This window comes from Hypanus sabinus, chromosome 19, assembly GCF_030144855.1.
Source record: "Hypanus sabinus isolate sHypSab1 chromosome 19, sHypSab1.hap1, whole genome shotgun sequence".
Lineage (NCBI taxonomy): Eukaryota > Metazoa > Chordata > Chondrichthyes > Myliobatiformes > Dasyatidae > Hypanus > Hypanus sabinus.
Window position 1 is genome coordinate 1,620,217 of NC_082724.1, and position 19,048 is coordinate 1,639,264.

General features: G+C 42.9%; 1 protein-coding gene across 6 annotated transcripts in view; it reads right to left on the reverse strand.

Moving 5' to 3' along the window:
• Positions 1 to 19,048, reverse strand: part of usp19 (ubiquitin specific peptidase 19) — a 217,995-nt gene that overhangs the window by 25,240 nt on the left and 173,707 nt on the right. For all 6 annotated transcript variants that reach the window (XM_059943872.1, XM_059943873.1, XM_059943870.1 and 3 more), the window contains 2 exons: positions 12,072 to 12,436; positions 5,909 to 6,019 (listed from right to left, as the gene is read on the reverse strand). In XM_059943872.1, coding sequence (XP_059799855.1) covers positions 5,909 to 6,019; positions 12,072 to 12,436 — 476 coding nt within the window. The remainder of the gene's footprint in view (positions 1 to 5,908; positions 6,020 to 12,071; positions 12,437 to 19,048) is intronic.

The following is a 19,048-nucleotide window of genomic DNA, read 5'->3' on the forward strand; positions in this document are numbered from 1 at the left end:
AAGGAATACAAGCTGGCAGGTGATATGTGAGAACAGGTGAGGGGGTAGGTGGATGGGTGGGGAAGGGAGGACGAGGTAAAAAGACAGGAGGTGATAGGTGGAAGAGGTAAAGGACTGAAGGTGAAAGAATCTGATAGAACAGTGGGTCATGGAAGAGAGGAAAGGAGGTGGGGAACCATAGGGAGGTGATGGGCAGGTGAGGACAAGGGATGAGAAGAGAAACAGAATTGGGAATGGAGAAAGAGAAAGAGCGGGGGTGGGGGGGAAATCTCAAGAAGAAATATGAATGTGGTCACATTGTGGCACCAGAGGAGACCATGAAGCGAAATATCAGAATAGGAAGTCAAAATGAAATGGGCTGCCACCAGGAAGCCCTGCCTACTATGGCAGATGTATCAAAGGTTCTCGACAAAGTGGCCTGCAGCATCTCTCTCTACAGTTACTGCCTGGAAGAGGTGAGCTTAATGGGTTGAATGGAATGGGTTATAAAATGTGTACTGTGGACTGAAGGATCCACTTCCCTGATGCTTGACTGTTTCCAGTGTTTTAACTTCAAATGTCCAGCACTGGCTGATACAGCCCTTGGACTCCAGTTTCAGTGCACCCATCCACTTTGCCCCATGTCATCAGTAATTGGGCGTGGGTGATACTTTCGAATAGGAATTGTGGACTCTCCACAGGGCAGGTCTGCACGATCAGTATTGTTCAATCGTTTAAGCATATGCCACATGAGAGGCATAGATAAGGTGAAAGCATTCTATCTTCTTGCCAGAGTTGGGAAGCCAAGAACTAGTGGGCACAAGTTTAAGGTGAAAGGGGAGAGGTTTAGGCAGGACTTTTTTGTTTTATCTATGTGGAATCAGCTGCCAAAGGAACTGTGAAAGGCAGGCACACTGATATTTAAAAGACAGTTGGACAGATCCATGGAAAGGAATTGTTCAACATATGGGACTGTCATATGTTGAAAGATTGGAGCGACTGGGCTTGTATACACTGGAATTTAGAAGGATGAGAGGGGATCTGATTGAAACATGTAAGATTATTAAGGGATTGGACACGCTGGAGGCAGGAAGCATGTTCCCGCTGATGGGTGAGTCCATAACTAGAGGCCACAGTTTAAGAATAAGGGGTAGGACATTTTGAACAGAGATGCGGAAAAACTTTTTCACCCAGAGAGTGGTGGATATGTGGAATGCTCTGCCCCAGAAGGCAGTGGAGGCCAGGTCTCTGGATGCATTCAAGAGAGAGTTAGATAGAGCTCTTATAGATAGCGGGGTCAAGGGATATGGGGAGAGGGCAGAACGGGGTACTGATTGTGTATGATCAGCCATGATCACATTGAATGGTGGTGCTGGCTAGAAGGGCCGAATGGCCTACTCCTGCACCTACTGTCTGTTGTTCAGAGAAATATGAGCCAAACACTAGGAAATGGACCAGATGGGCTTAAGGGCCTGTTCTTTTACTATATAACTACGACTCTACTCAGGAAAAAAATAATTTATCAAATAATGTAGGTAAATGATGGTTCTTTGGATAATTTAGGGACTTTCCAGATTATGGAAGACCTGACCTACAAAAATCTACGTAAACTCTGCAACAAATTAAGAATTTTTCAAGATAGCAAAACTTGTTACAGAAATGAAAATATCTCCTGGGGTTATAGAAATGCAGTAGCAGCTAGTTAATTCAAACGACATCATCTTTTAAAAAATTACATGCAACTTCTTGGCAGTAATAAGACACCATTGTCTTGAACACAGGGGCTACTTCACAACAGGAGGCCATTCTAATCATTTGCTTTGGAAAATGCTAAGGCAATCTCATCTGACAGTTGTAAGAATCATCAATCAATTTAACATCCTTTGATACTAAAAGGCCATCAATTGTGTTTCATTGTAACTATACAGGGGAAGGCAATAAATCAATGTTTGTGCTGATTGACCCTCACTGAAGTTTCTGAGCTGAGTCTATGACAATTTTCAGAAATCGATCTCTTGCGTTTCCCAGGAACTCCTTGTATTGAGTCAAGCTCATGAAACAAGGAAGTTAAACATTCAAATGCACCCCCCCCCAGTGCGGGGGTAGAAAATGAAATGTCATCATTTGGAAGTCTGGCAATTCTCTCTGATCAAATCTTCATACTGATCTCATATAACAGACAGTTAACAATATTTAGAATTTAACTGAAACAGTTTGTCAGAAACAGAGTACTTCAGTAATGGGCTGCCAGGTTCAGCATGAGAATAGCAGCCAGCTTGGATGGAGAAGCCACATTGACACTGTTGCCTCTGCTCTGGCAGAGTTGCTGCGACAGCTGCCACTGACATTCTTTGTACATGGTTTGGTCTGGGGGTGACAGCAGTAAACCTTTCTGATGGGCGACCAAGGGATACAAGAAGGCCCTTTCCTCCCAAACAACCCCAATAAATAGGACAAATAAAGTTCAAAGTACATTTATTATTAAAGCATTTATATGCCTCTATACTATACTGCCTTGAGGTTCCTTTTCTTAGACCATAAGACATAGGAGCAAAACAAGGCCATTTGGCCCATTAAATCTGCTCTGTCATCCCATCATGATCAATTTAATATCCCTCCAAACTCCACTCTCTTTCTTCTCTTTGTAACCTTTCCTGTCCTGACTAATTAGGAACCTATCAAACAATGCTTTAAATATACGCAATGATTTGACCTCCCCCACTACCTGTGGCAATGGATTCTACAGATTCACTACTCTGGCTGGTGACAGAAATTCCTCTTCATCTCTATTCTAAATTGATGTCCTTCTATTAAGACTGTATCCTCTGGTCCTAGACTCCCCCACTATCAGAAATATTCTCCCCACATCTACCATATCCAGTCCTTTCAATATTTGATGGGTTTCAATGAAATCTCCCCTCATTCTTCTAAACTCAAGTGAGTACAGACCACAGCTATCAAAAGCTAATACATTAACCCTTTCATTCCAAGCATCATTCACATGAACCTCTAGACCCTCTCTAATGTCAGCACATCTTTTCTTAAATAAGCGGCCCCAAAACTGTGCATAATACTTCAAGGGCAGAATGCTGAAAATGCCTTAAAAAGCCTCAGCATTATATCCTTGCTTTTATATTCTAGTCCTCTCATAACGAATGCTAACATTGATTGCATTTACCTTAAAGACCAACTCAACTTGCAAATTAACCTTTAGGGAATATTGCACAAGGTTACCCATGTCCATTTGCACCTCCACTTTTTGAGTTTTCTCCCCATTTAGAAAATAGTCAACAGAATTAATTTCCTCTACAAAATGAATGACCCCACATGCCCCTACACTGTATTCCACCTGCTATTGCTTTGCCCATTCTCCCAATCTGTCTAGGTCCTCCTGCAGATTCCTTGCTCCTTCAATGCTATCCGCCCCTCCACCTACCTTCATATCGTCTGCAGACTTGCCACAAAGCCAGTAACCTTGTCATCCAAATAACAGACATACAACATGAAAAGAAAGGATCCCAACACCAACCCCTGAGGAATACTATAGCTAACCAGAAAAGACTCCCCCGTTGCCTTCTGCCAATCAACCAATGCTCTATCCATGCTGGTATCTTTCCTGTTAATACCATCGGCTCTTAACTTGTTAAGCAGCCTCATTGTCGCACCTCGTCAAAGGCCTTCTGACAACCCAGGTACACAACATCCACCAATTCTCCTTTGTCTATACTGCTTGTTATTTCCTCAAAGAATTCCAAAAAATTTCTGGTGGATTACATTTTTGTGTGTGTTTGAATTTCCAGCATCTGCAGATTACCTCATGTTTGATTCCAACAAATTTGTCAGGCAAGATTTTCTTTTGAGTAAACAATGCTGACCACAAACTATTTTATTGTGTGTCTCCAAGTACCCTGTGACCTCATCCTTAATAATCGACTCCAACATTTTCCCAACCACTGAACAGACAGACATACTTTGTCTGACTAACTGGCCTAAAGTTTCCTTTCTTCTGCCTCTCTCCCTTCTTAAAGAGTAGAGTGATATTTCCAAATTTCCAGTCCTCCAGCACCATTCCAGAATCCAGTGATTCTTGAAAGATCACCACTAATACCTCCACAATCTATTCCGCTACCTCTTTTGAAACCCTAGGGAGTAGTCCAACTGATCCAGGTAACTTATGTATCTTCAGACCTTTCAGCTTCCCAAGCACCTTCTGCTTAGTAAAGCAACTAATATCACCTCTGTTCAATGACACTCTGGATTTTCTAGCATAATTCTAGTGTCTTCCATAGTGAAGACTGACACAGAATACTTAAAGTTCATCCACCATTGCAATCCAATATTCACACTCACTTCTGTTTCTCTATGTATTTGAAAAACGTTTCTTATCCTCATACTACTGGCTAGCTTACCTTCATATTTTATCTCTTCCCCCTTTATAATTTTTTTAGTTGCTTTCTATTGGTTTTTAAAAGTTTCCCAATCCTTTCTATATTCCCACTAATTTTTGCTATATTATATGCCCTCACTTTTGCTTTTATGCTGTCTTTGATTTCCCTTGTGAGCCACGGTTGCCTTATCCTCCCCTTAGAATGCTTCATCTTTCGGGTATATCTATCCCATGCCTTCTGAACTGCCCCCAAAAACTTTAGTCATTGCTGTTTTGCAGTCATCCCTGCTAGTGTCCCCTACCAATCAACTTTGGTCAGCTCCTCTCTAATCTCTCTGTAATTTCCTTTACTCCATTAGAATACTGATATATCTGACTTTAGCTTCTCCCTTTCAAACTGCAGGGTGAATTTTACTATGTTATGATTATTGCCTCCTAAGGATTCCTTTACCATATGCTCCCTAATCAAATCTGGTTCATTATACAACACCCCATACAGAACTGCCCTTTCCCTAGTGAACTCAATCACATGCTGCTCTTAACAAGCCACCCTGTAGGCATTCTACAAATTCCCTTTCTTGAAATCCAGTACCAACCTGATTTTTCCAATCTATCAGCATACTGAAATCCCACGAGATTATCATAACATTGTCCTTTTTAACATTCCTTTTCAATCTCGTTGTAATTTGCATCCTACATCCTGACTACTGTTTGGACGCGTGTACATAACTCCCATCAGGGTCTTCTGACTCTTCTAGTTTTTTAGCTCTGCCCATGGTCTCTACATCTATGTCACCTCTTTCTAAGAATTTAATTTCTTAGAAAGTCCCCCAGAGTCCCCCACTCCCTCATCCTACCTGCCTGTCCTTTTGATACAAGCTGAATCTTATGATGCTAAACTCCCAACTACAAATTTGTTTCAGCCATGACTCAGTGATGCCCACAACGTTGCACCTGCCAATCTCTAATTGTGCTACAAGATCAAACATTCCATATACTGCGAGTAATAAAATGTAACACCTTCAGTCTTGTATTCATCAGCATTTTCAATTTTGCCCCATGTTGCACTTCAATTCACCCCACTAACTACAATTTTGCCCTATTATCTGCTTGTTCTGTCTCACTTGGGGTTATTCACAGTAAAACAAATACCAACAAAAAGCTCCAAGAAAGAAGCAACCAATGTGCAAAGGGAGTTAATTTTCATGGTAGATTCTTGGCCAAAGGCGTAAAGCAGGAGCTAGCAGATAACTGAAAGATGAATGCGCTTGTAAGGGCAACACTACAGGACGTGTGCTGAGGCCATTTATCTGGAAAGATTCTGGTGTAACTGGATTAAAGCAGATGTGCTCAAAATGACTAATGTTCCCAAAATAGCTGCAGTTGCTCTACATTTCAAAACAGGCTTTTTCTTTAGCAGCCTGGTACAGTACAACAGCTGGCAAAAATCATAAAATGCCACCAACACAGACATACACTAACAGATAGCCACATCCAGAAAACTCACTAAAATAGGTATGAGCCCCATTTCTTTGACCTCACCTTTGTCTTCCATTTTCTGCTCTTTGTTTGATGGGTCAATGAGTTTGATGTAAAACTGTGGTGTGTGAAAACGTACTGATGCAGACGGTTGCTGGTAACCAGGAATCACAGCTGTGGAACAAGAGTTCAAAAACTATGTTATACTGACATTTCCTAATAAACCTTTGAGAGGTCAAGCCACTACTTATCACAAGGACACTCAGCTTCAAGTGCACCAGGTAAAACTGATGACGGAATACCGGCAGTCCCCGGGTTACGTATGAGTTCCGTTCCTATGTCTGTCTTTAAGTCGGATTTGTACGTAAGTTGGAACAAGTACATCCGGTATTATTTAGCGTCAGTTAGTCAAACGTTTGTTTTAGTATATAATATATATTTTACCTTTCTATGCATATAAAACACTTAAGAAACGTATGTATTCCAATAATTAAACCACTGCGTTGCTTAGTAATAATTGTAGCTTTCAAAGGGCCAGGGCCTTTCACATGCTCCATTATTCTTACTTTATCCGTTATCCTTTAAAATTGTTTCAATCGTTGACCGACTGTAGCCTAACGCTTTTCCAATGACGTTTCACCTCTTTCCAAACGCTTTATTTTTCCACTTTATTTTCAATCTCAATTGCTTCCCGTCAATGGAACAGAAACACCGCGGGCGGCGGGTCCCGACCTGCACCGGCTCCTGAGGTCCGCTGGGTCCTAAGGACCACAGCATTGAATTCCCCAGGTCCTAAACTGCATCACACTGAGACAATGGGACAAGTGGGGGCTGTGCTGGGTTTGGGTATTTGATCTTCCACAATATTCCACGTGGGAATTTAAACTGGAGGTGGCAGTGTTTTTTTTATGAAGTCACGTTATGAGCTCGACATCAACCTGGCACGGTACAGGAGTAACTGGATCGACATCAACCCAGCACGGGAATGGTCTGTCACTAAATCGAACTCGGGAACCTCCGTTCTCTGGCCCAGTGCTGATCTCCCTGCGCCACCAGCTGACTGGAACGGTCAGGGTGAATCGTACTAAGAAAATTTTAAGCCAAATACAAAGTCAAACACTCAACACAGTGTCAACGGCAACAACTTAAAATGGCGGACGGCATTCTCCTTCCTCGGTTCATAAGTACGAGTTGTTCGGAAATTGGACGTTCTTAACTCGGGGACTACCTGTAAACGGAAAGTGGTTTCCAAGCTTTCAGAGAACATTTGTTAGTTCTCCAGGCAAAGATTTCCAGGAGATATTTTAGTCAAACTAAAGGGCACAGGAATGAAGATGATTGTAGGAAATGCAATGCCCTAGTGTTTGGTAGAGGGTGGATGATGAAGTGAGAATAACGGTCCTTTGCTCCCAAATCTATTTTCATTAGCCTTACACATATAGACTTTAAATTACAACATTACAGGGGGATAGAAACCAGAGAGCCAGAAGAGTCAGTGGATAGGTTGTGGAGGCAGATGTTGGTAAGATCTCAGACAAAGTCAGGAATCAAAAGGTTAAGCATGGTGTGACTAGTGTTCTGAACTGTGTATATTTCAATGCAAGAATTATCATAGGAAAGGTGGATGAGCTCGGGGCAAGGATCAAAACCTAGAATTATGATTTTGTAACCATTAGTGAGACTTGGTTGCAAGAGGGACAGGACTGGCAGCTCAATATTCCCATGTTCTGTTGTTTTAGATGTGACAGAGTGGGAGGGATTAAAGGAGGGGTGGTGACATTACTAGTCAGGGAATGTCATGGCAGTGCTCAGTCAGGACAGACTGAAGAACTCAACTAGTGAGGTATATGGGTGGAACTAAGAAATAAGAAAGGTATCATATTAATGGAGCTATATTAAAGGAACAAATTTATAAACAGATCGCATGTTGTTACAGTAGGCAATTTTAACTTTCCACCTGTTAACTGGGAATCTTATACTGTAAAAGGACTAGATGGGACAGAGTTTGTCAAATGTGTTCAGGAAAGTTTTCTTCATCAGTACGTAGAAGTCCCAACGAGAGGGCATGCGATAGTGAATCTACTATTAAGGAATGAGACAATGCAGGTGACAGAAGTTTGTGTAGCAGAACACTTTGCACCCAGTGACCACAATGCCATCAGTTTAAAAAAAAACATGCAAAAAGATAGGTCTGGTCTGCGGGTTGATGTCTAAATTGGTGAAAAGCCAATTTTGATGGTATGAGAAATGATCTGGCAGGTGTGGTTTGGGATTGGCTGCTTTCTAGCAAAAGTGTACTTGGAAAGTGGGGAGGTCTTCAAAAACAACATTTTGGGAGTACAAAGGTTGTATATGCCTGTCAGAATAAAAGGTAAAGATAACACATGCAGGGAACCTTGGTTTTCAAGAGATATTGCAGCCCTAGTTAAAAGCCCTAGGGAAAGATGTTAAAAGCATTCTTTGCATATTTACTTGGGAAGTGAATACAGAGTCTATAGAAGTGAGGGAAAGCAGCATCAACTTCATGGACCCCGTAGGAGATGCTTGCTAACCTGAGGCAAATCAGGGTGGATAAAACCATACGGCCTGACTAGGTGCTCCCTCGAACCCTATGGAAGCTAAGTACAGACATTGCCAGGGCACTAGCAGATATACTTAAGGCATCTTTAGTGAGAGGACACATACCAGAGAATTGGAGGATGGCTAATGCTGTTCTGTTGTTTAAAAAAAGCTCTAAACAGAAACCAGGAAGTTATGGACCGGTGAGTCGGACATCAGATGTGGGAAAGTTATTGGAAAGTATTCTAAGGGACTGGGTATATAAGCATTTGGATAAATATGGACTGTGTAGGATAGTCAGCATGGCTTCAGGCATGGTAGGTCATGCCTAATCAATCTTATCAGGTGTTTTGAGAAAATTATCAGGAATGTGGATGAAGGCAAGGCAGTGAATGTTGTCTACATGGACTAATTTGGACTTTAGTCAGGCATTTGACAAGGTGAGGCTGGTCAAGAGGGGTCAGTCACTTGGCATTCAGAATGAGGTAGCAAACTGAATTAGACATTGGCTTTGTGGGAGAAGTCAGAGAGTGCTAGTAGAGGGTTTCCTCTCTAGCTGGAGGCCTGTGACTGGTGGTGTGCTGCAGGGATTGGTGCTGGGTCCTTTGTTGTTTGTCATCTTTATCAATGATCTGGATGATATTACGGTTAACTGGATCACCAAATTTGTAAATAACACCAAGACTGGGGGTGTACTGGACAGTGAGGAAGGCTATCAGGGCTTGCAGAGGGATCTGCATCAACTGGAAATATTGTGCTGAAAAATGACAGATAGAATTTAATGTAGACAAATGTGAGGGTTTGCATTTCAGTTGGTCTTACACAATGAATGATAAGGCACTGAGAATTGTGGTAGAACAAAGGAATGTTATGTTTAAGATGTACAAGATGTTGGTGAGCACTAATTTGGAGTATTGTCTGCAGTTTTGGTCACCACCTACAGGAAAGATGTAAACAAGGTTGAAAGAATGCAGAGAAAACTTACAAGAATTTTGCTGGGGCTAGAGGGCCTGAGTTATAGAGGTAAGGTTTAATATGTTAGGATCGTATTCTTTAGAATACAGAAAATTGAGAGGAGATTTAATAGAGGTATACAAAATTATGAAGGGTATAGACAGCGTAAATGCAAGCAGGCTTTTTCCACTGAGGTTGGGTGGGACTACAAGCAGAGGTTGAGGACAGACATGCGTGAAATGGAAGGGATGTGGGTGAGGGTACCGTTGATGGCAGAGGAAAGGAAGTTCCTTTTTTTGAAAGAGGAGGACATCTTCATTCTGGAATGAAAAGTCTCAACCTGAGAACAAATGTGGTGGAGGTGGAGTAAATGAGAGAAGGGGATGACATTTTTACAAGTGACAGGGTGGAAAGAGGTATAGTCCATGTAACTGTGAGAATCAGTGGGGTTAGAAAAGATCAGTGGATAAACTAGTTCCAGAGATAGCGACAAAGATTGAGAAAGGGGAAGGAGGTGTCAGATATGGCCCAGGTAAACTTGAGGGCAGGGTGGAAATTGGAGGCAAAGTTGATGAAGCTGACAAGCTCCACATGAGCAAAGGAAGAAGCACCAATGCAGTCGACATAGCATAGGAAAATATGGGGAATGATACCAGTGTAGGCTTGGAATGTAGACTGTTCCACGTAGCCAACAAAGAAGCAGGCATAGTGGGGACCCATGCAAGTGCACACGGCTACACTTTTTGTTTGAAGGAAGTGGGAAAGGCCAAAGAATAAATTATTGAGAGTGAGAACAAGTTCTGCTAGATGGAGGAGAATGTTGGTGGAGTGCATCCGGTGTCCAGAAAGAAGCAGAGGGTTTTAAGGCCAACCTAATGGGGGATGGAGGTAGAAATGGGGGATAACCTGAGTGAAAATTAAACGACCAGGGGCAGGGAACTTGAAGTCATTGAAAAGATCAAGAGCGTGTGAAATGTCACGGATGTACAGTGCTTATAAAAAGTATTCACGCCCTTGGATGTTTTCATGTTTTACAACATTGAATCACAGTGGATTTAATTTGGCTTTTTTATGGCACTGATCAATAGAAGAAGATTCTTTCATGTCAAAGTGATCTGAATTAATTACACAAAAGCAACATACACAAAATGCTGGAGGAACACAGCAGGCCAGGCAGCATCTATAGGAAGAAGTATGGTCGACGTTTCGGGCCGAGACCCTTCGTCAGGACTAACTGAAGGAAAAGATAGTAAGAGATTTGAAAGTGGGAGGGGGAGGGGGAGGGATGAAGCTAAGAGCTCGAAAGTTGATTTGCAAAAGGGATACAGAGCTGGAGAAGGGAAAGGATCATGGGATGGGAGGCCTAAGGAGAAAGAAAGGGGAAGGAGAGCAGAGGGAGATGGAAAGCAGGCAAGGAATGATTGTGAGAGAAACAGAGAGATTGAACTCCATCTGCCACTTCTCAGCCCAGTTTTGCATCTTTTCGATGTCCCACTGTAACCTGTGAAAGCCCTCCAAACTATCCACAACACCCCCAACCTTTGTGTCATCAGCAAATTTACTAACTCATCCCTCTACTTGCTCATCCAGGTCATTTATAAAAATCACGAAGAGAAGGTGTCCCAGAAAAGATCCCTGAGGCACATCACTGGTCACCATTGGCAAAGCCGAGACAGTTATCATCTCGTTGGCAGTAAGCAATGAAAAGATCCAGACCAGGCAGAGGACCTGAGAGGGGTTTCCAGGAAGAGGAGAAGGGTTGGAAATGGGAGAAGGGGTCACTGGTGCAGGGTTAACAGGTCTTGCCAAAGAAGTAGGCACGGTGACAGGCGCAGCGGAAGAGTTCAGTGTTATGGTGGCGCAGAACTCACTGAGGCATGGGTGCAGAGGGATGGAGGTGACGCCTTTGCTGAGGACAGAATGTTCTGCCTCAGAGGGAACTGTGAAGTCCTGTGGTTGGAGGGGAGAAGAGGGTTGGTAGAGTCTGAGGAGAGGGGAGGGTCGGGGTGTTCAGGGAAGGTAGGGTGAGAGGAAGATGGAACTTCCAAGGACGGTGGGTCCTGAGAGACATGGGATGACAAAGTGGTGGTGGGGGAAGGGGAGACTGGTGTTCCAGCGACAGCTTGTAAAGACCAGGTCTGGAAGTGTTGTCAGTCAAGGTCCAGTCTGGAATTGGAATTAGAGGTTGCACAACAGGCAACAGCCTGAGAGCACAAAGCAGCAGCTGATGCATTAGTGATGGTATACAACAGTTCTAGGTGGTATCTGTACAATAACATCAAGCAGCTCCAGTGGAATCACAGCTTGACCAGCCAAGTATTTACAGTTGTTACAGTAATAATTAAGGCTTCACTTTCTTGCTGAGTTTAAAGATCATAAAGTTTTGAACTTGAACGTATTAATAATTGAAGTGACTTTCCTCATACCTTGCTTCCCCCTATCTGTGAGGTGAGGTGCAATGGGGTAAGGAGCTTTGACTGGGATTTATTTGATATTGGTTTATTATTGTTAAATGTTCCAAGGTACAGTGAAAAGCTGGTCTTGCATAGTGTTCATACATGGTGCATTGAGCTAGTACAAGGTAAGACAACAATGCAAGTATTAATGATATGGAAAAAGTGATAAGGTGCAAGATCATAACGAGGAAGATTGTGAAGGTAAGAATCCATTTTATCTTACAAGAGGTCTTTGTGAAGAAAACTGCAAAGCTTACCCTCAGGCTTTGGAGCTTTCTCGTAAGAGGTTTCCTTCTCACATCCCAAGTGGTCCTGTGATTCCGGCTGCATTTCCGAGAACCCCGAGTCGTAGCTGTGAATTGAATCCCTCTCTCTACCTGGCCAGCTTGTTCCCTTTAAGAAAGCAGAGGCCAGGAGGGGCTCAGACATAGAGCTAGTGATGTGAGTACGTTGGAGGGGTCGGAAGTCTCGTTCCTGAACTTCCAGTGGCAGATTTCCATCTCCAGTTTCAGAGCCGGGACTGATTCCAGTGCTGGGCTGCATATTGTCCATCTTGGAAAGGGGTGGCTCAGGTGAGATTCGACCAGGTTGGAATGGGGGCTGGAACACATTAACTGAATATCTGTAGCAGAATACAAAGCAAATATGAATCAGAATCAGGTTTATTACCACTGACATTCAGTATGTTGTTTTATAGCAACAGTACAATGCGATACATAAATAAATTACTGCAAGTTACAATAAGTAGGTTAGCACACCAGCTTACAGCACCAGGGAGCACCAATCACTGAGTGCAGGTTTTCAGGCTCCTGTACCTTACAGACATTCATATCATTATACCCTATATAACATAGGAGGTGGCCATTTGGTCCATCATGGTGATACCAGCTCGGTAGTTAGTCTTGTAACCAATGCAACAGCCTTCCTTTTGCAATATTCACTCCAGTGCAACACAAATCTGCTTCCACTGGTTTCTGTACATCCTGTCATAGCTCAATGAGCATAATACATTTCTCATCCAGTGGAACTTTTTACCAGTGATCAGATCTAGTCATAGGTCTACTGATTATTGATCTCCTCAGTGTAAACACTTTCTGTTAATTTTCTCTGCAAAATCTTCTCATATTTTGGAGTACGATGACTAACCAGCTGTTGATTGCAGTTACTGATTAAGCAGCAGCCTGAACTGACCTGTGGTATGGTACCCGAAAAGCAGATTGCCCTTGAAGATAGAGGGCATAGATCAGAGGCAAGTATTACCCACATGGTACATCTCGTTAAGCACAAATTACAGCTGGTTGCTTGGATTTGCTCCTGGTTAGAGAGGCACCATTGTCGTTGGCCATATCAAACGTGGTGACAAATCAGCAAACTGGCGTGGGATTGTAAATCTGTCTTGAGTGGTGTTTCAACAACAATCTCTTACTTGCTGTAGCAAAGTCCGGGAGCCGATTATTGACTTCAGGAGGGAGAAACTGGGGGCCCATGAGCCAGTCCTTATCAGGGGATCAGAGGTGGAGAGGGTCAGCAACTTCAAACTCCTCAGTGTTCGTATTTCAGAGGATCTGTTCTGGATCAAAGAAAGCACAGCAGCACCTCTACTTTCTTAGAAGTTTGTGAAGATTTGGCATGTCATCTAAAACTTTGACAAACTTCTATAGATGTGTGGTGGAGAGTGAACTGGCTGGCTGGAATGTGGCCTGCTATGGAAACCAATGCTCTTGAACGGAAAGAAACCTACAAGTAGTAGTGGATATAGCCCAGTTCACCACAGGTAAAGTTCTCCCCACCATTGAGTGCTGTTGCAGGGAAGCAACACCCATCATCAAGAACCACCACCACCTAGGCCATGCTCTCTTATCACTGCTGCCATCAGGAAAATGGTACAGGAGCCTCAGGATCCACACCACCAGGTTCAGAAATAGTTACTACCCCCTCAACCTTTAGGCTCTTGAACCAGAGAGGATAACTTTATTCTACTCACCCCATCACTGTACTAATCCCACAACCAAAAGACTCACTTTCAAGGACTCTTCATCTCATCTCCTCAATATTCATTGCTTATTTATTATTATTTCTTTCTTTTGATATTTGCACAGTTTGTTATCTTTTGCATATTGGTTGTTCATCCTTTTGGGTGCAGTCTTTCATAGATTTCATTATGTTTCTTGTATTTACTGTGAAAGTCTGCAAGAAAATGAATCTCAGGGCTGTATATGGTGATATGTATTATACATGTGATTATAAGTTTACTTTGAATTTTAACAGAGCGATTACACAAACTGTTCCTGCTGACAGAAGGCTCAGTAACTAGAAGACCAGACAACTTGACAAGACAAGTGGACAGGGTGATAAATAGGCAATATGGGACAACATGGTGGCGTAGTAGTCAGCACACTTTATAGCGCCAACAGTAAGATCAAGGTTCAATTCCCAATTTATACATTCTCCCCATGACTGTGTGGTTTCCTCCCACATTCCAAAGACATATGGATTATTGTTAATGAGTTGTGGGCATACTACGTTGGCACCAGAAGCATGGCAACGGAGGAGCAGCCATGAACAGGCAGGGAATGGGGAGGGTGAGATATGGACCATGGACAGACAGGGAATGGGGGGGGGGGGGTGAATATGGATCATGGATTGGCAGAGAATGGGTGGGAGGAGATGGATCATGCACAAACAGGGAATGGGGGTGGGGGGTTATGGACCATAGATGGGTAGAGATGGATTATGGACAGATCGAAGGGATTTAGTTGATTTGGCAGCATTATCATTGCAGACATGGTGGGATGGAGAGCTTTTTCCTGATCTCTACTGTTCTAATACTGCACATCACCCAGGTAACACCTTACCTACTGTAAAGTATGGTGGAGGTGGCATCAAGCTATGAGGATGCTTTTCAGCAGCAGGGACTGGAAATCTGGTCAGGATTGATAGGAAGATGAATGCTGCTAAACACAGAAAGATCCTGGATAAAAACCTGCTGGTCTCTGCTAAAAATTGGGGAGTAAGTTTATCTTTCAGCAGAAAGGCAAGTCAATGTATACTGCCACAGCAACCATGGAATGGCTTCAAATGAAGAAAATTGATGTCCTTTACTAGGCTGGAGAGTACTGACCTTAATACAATTGAACATTTCTGGCAAGACCTCAAGATTGTTGTCCACTGCCAATCCCCAACTAACCTGGCACAACTTGAGCAAATTTGTAAGGAGGAATGAGCAAATCTTGCCCTATCACCTTGAGCAAAGGTAATAGAAACTTATCTAAAAAGACAACTGTGCAAAGAGGAATGAGTACTTTTGAACTGCCGACATATCAGTTTTTGAATATTTAGTTTTTCATTCTTTACAATGTTGCCTTCTTTTTGGATCTACTGTGGGGAAAAAAAGGAGCATGTGATTCACAAATAAAACTTCTCAGCTAAGTTGATCAAAATCCCTGATTGCAATACTCATTTATATAAACAAATAGTTAGGGTATGTATACCATGACAAGAATATTGATCGTAGAATTGAGCCCTATCAGCTGACTTCACCCATGTCGACTGTGATGCTAATCGACACTAATCCTTTTCGCTTGTATTAGGCTCACAAGCTGCAAGAAACATGCCTTGAGGAATAACACTATGCTTCAGGCCTCTACCAAACACAAATATTTTGTTGGCTCTTTTGCTGCACCTGAAACCCTGCTATTCATTCACATTTTTAAGTCATAGAAGTCACAGAGCACTATAGAACAGAAACCGAACCTTTGGCCCATCTAGTCCATGATGAATTGTTATTCTGCCTAGTTCCATCGACTTGCATCAATACTATAGCCTCCTTACTCCTCCCATCTGTGTATCTATCCAAACTACAACTGAAACCCCATCTATCTCTTCCTCTGGCAGCTCGTTCCACATTCTCACCACCGAGTGAAGATCTCCCTCATGTTTCCCTTGAGCATTTCACTTATTACTCTTACCCAACCTCTGTTGAACAAGCCTGCTTGCCTTGTCCACAGCATAGCCCTCCTAATTTTGTATACCTCAATCCTATCTCCCTTCGTTCTCCTTCACTACACAGCACAAAATCCTATCCTATTTAGTCTTTCCCTGTAACTCAGGACCTCAAGGATCAGCAACATCCTTGCCAAATTTCAAGCTTATTGTTATCTTTACTGTAGGTAGGTGACTAGAACTACATAGAATACTCCAGATTAGGCCTCAATTAATGCAGACAAGGGTGAGGTGTTACACTTTGGGAAAACAAACCAGGGTAGGACTTGCACGGTGAGTTGTAAGGCACTGAGGAGTGCAAAAGAACAGAGGGATCTGAGAATAAAGATACTTAATTCCTTGAAAGTGGTCTCACAAGTAGATAGGGTCGTAAAGGCAACTTTTGGCACATTGGCCTTCATAAGTCAAAGTATTGAGTGCAAGTGTTGGGACGTTTTGTTGAAGTTATCTTAGATATTGGTAAGGCCTAATTTTGAACATTGTGTCCAGTTCTGCTCACATACAGGAAAGATGTTAATCAGACTGAAAAGAGTGTAGAGCAACACACACAAAATGCTGGAGGAACTCAGCAGGCCAGGCAGCACCTATGGAAAAAATATATAGTCGACATTTTGGGCCAAAATCCTTTGGCAGAACTGGAGAGTAAAAGGCTGAGGGGTAGATTTAAAAGTTGGCGGGGGGGGGGGGGGGACGGAGAGAGAAACACCAGGTGAATGGTGAAAGCTGGAAGGGGAGGGATGAAGTAAAGCAAAGAGATGGAGAGTAGCAGGGATCATAGCAGAAGAGCAGCAGTGAGAGTGTGTTTCACTGAACTCATATCAAAGGGAAGATTTAAGTTTCTTCAGGGTAGGCATTCCTGAAAGAGATCTGCAGATCTTCTCTTGTTCATGAAAGTGGAGAGAAAATTAACAAGGATGTTATTGTGACTTGAAGACCTGAGTTATAGGGAAAGATTGAAGAGGTTATGACTTTACGCCATGGAGTATAGGAGAATGAGGGGAGATGAGGGAACACCCTAAAGATTAACTTGTAGGTTGAGTTGGTGGTGAGGAAGGCAAATGCCACGCTAGCATTCATTTCAAGATGTCTAGCAATGATATGATGCTGAGGCTTTATAAGGCACTGGTGAGGCCTCACCTTGATTATTGTGAACAGTTTTGGGCCCCTCATCTTAGAAAAGATGTGTTGGCATTGAAGAGGGTCCAGAGGAGGTTCACAAGGTGAATTCCAGGAATGAAAGGGTTATCATATGAGGAACATTTGATGGCTCTGGGTCTGTACTTGCTGGAATTCAGAAGGATGGGGGGGGGGGGGGGCATCTCATTGAAACCTTTCGAATGCTGAAAGGCCTAGACAGAGTAGATGTGGAAAGGATGTTTGCCACGTTGGGAGAGTCTACGACAAGAGGGCACAGCCTCAGGATAGAGGGGCACCCTTTCAAAACAGAGATACAGAGAAATTTCTTTAGCCAAAGGGTGGTGAATTTGAGGAATATGTTGTCACATGCAGCTATGGAGGTCAGGTCATTGGGTGTATTTAAGGCAGAGATTGATAAGTTCTTGATTGGACACGGCAACAAAGGTTACGGGGAGAAGGCCGGAAACTGGAGTTCAGGAGGAGATAGTAAAAAAGGATCAGCCATAATAGAACGGCAGAGCAGACACGATGGGCTCCTATGTCTTATACGGTCTTGATAGGGGTATACAAAATTATGAGGGGTATAGATAAGGTAAATGCAAGCAGGGTTTTTAGAGGCTGGGTGAGACAGGAGCTAGAGATCATGAGTTAAGGATGAAAGAAGAACTGTTTAAGACTATAACCCGGAAAGACACAGGAGCAGAATTAAGTCACCTGACCCCTCGAGTTTGCTCCACCATTCCATCAAGGCTGATTTATTGTCCCTCAACACCATTCTCCTGCCTTCTCCCCATAACCTTTGGCGCCCTGACTAATCAAGAACCTATCAACTTCCACTTTAAATATACTCAATGACTTGGCCTCTACATCAGTCTGTGGCAATGAATTCCTTAGATTCACTACTGTCTGGCTAACAAAATTTCTCCTCATCTCTGTTCTAAAGCGATGTCCCTTCAGTCTGAGCTCTGGTCTTACACTCACCTACAGTAGGAAACATCCTCCCTACATCCAGGCCTTTCAATATTCAATAGGTTGCAATGAGATTCCCTCCCCCCATGTTTCTAAACTCCACTGAATGTAGGCCCAGTGCCATTAAATGCTCCTCATATGTTAACCCTTTCATTCCCAGAATCATTCTTGTGAACATCCTCTGGACCCTCTCCAATGGCAGCACATCTTTTCCCAAGCCTGCTCGCAATACTCCAAATGTCATCTATCCAGTGCCTCATTTGCTTACCACCGACTCAACTTGCAAATCAGCCTTTAGAAAATCCTGCACAAGGACTCCCAATGCTCTTTGGACCAGTTTGGCAAACAGCCAATGCCTTTATTCCTTCTACCAAGTGCATGACATTATACTTCCCTATCTTATATTCCATCTGACACTTTGCCCAATCTCCCAACCTAACTCCTTCTGCAGACTTCCTGCTTCAACACTACTTGCCCCTCCACCTGTCTCCATATCAACTGCAAACTTGGCCACAAAGCCACCAATTCCGTCACCAAAATCAGTGACTTATAACATGAAAAGAAACGGCCCACCACAGACCCCTGTGAAACACCAATAGTCACTGGCAGCCAGCCAGAAAATGCCCCTTTTATTCCCTCTTACAGCCTGCCAGTCAGACAATATTCTATCCCTGTTTGCATCTTTCCTGTAATACCATGGCCTCTTACCTTGTTAAGCATCCTCATGTGCAGCACCTAATCAAAGGACTTCTGAATATCTAAATAAACAACATTCATTCATTCTCCTTTGTCTATCCTGCTTGTAATTTCCTCAAAGAATTCCAGCAGATTTGTCAGACAAGAAAACACGCTAACTTCAGCCTATTTTATCAGGAGTCTCTAAGTAACCAGAGCCCTCATCCTTAATAATGGGACTCCAACATCTTCCCAACCACTGAAGTCAGACCAACTGACCTATGATTTTCTTGCTGCTCCCTCTCTCCCTGTTTGAAAAATGGAGTGACATTTGCAATTTTCCAGTCCTCTGGAACCATTCAAGAATCTAGTGATTCTTGAAAGATGATTACTAATGCCTCCACAATCTCTGCAGATACCTCTTTCAGAACCATGGGGTACAGTCCATCTG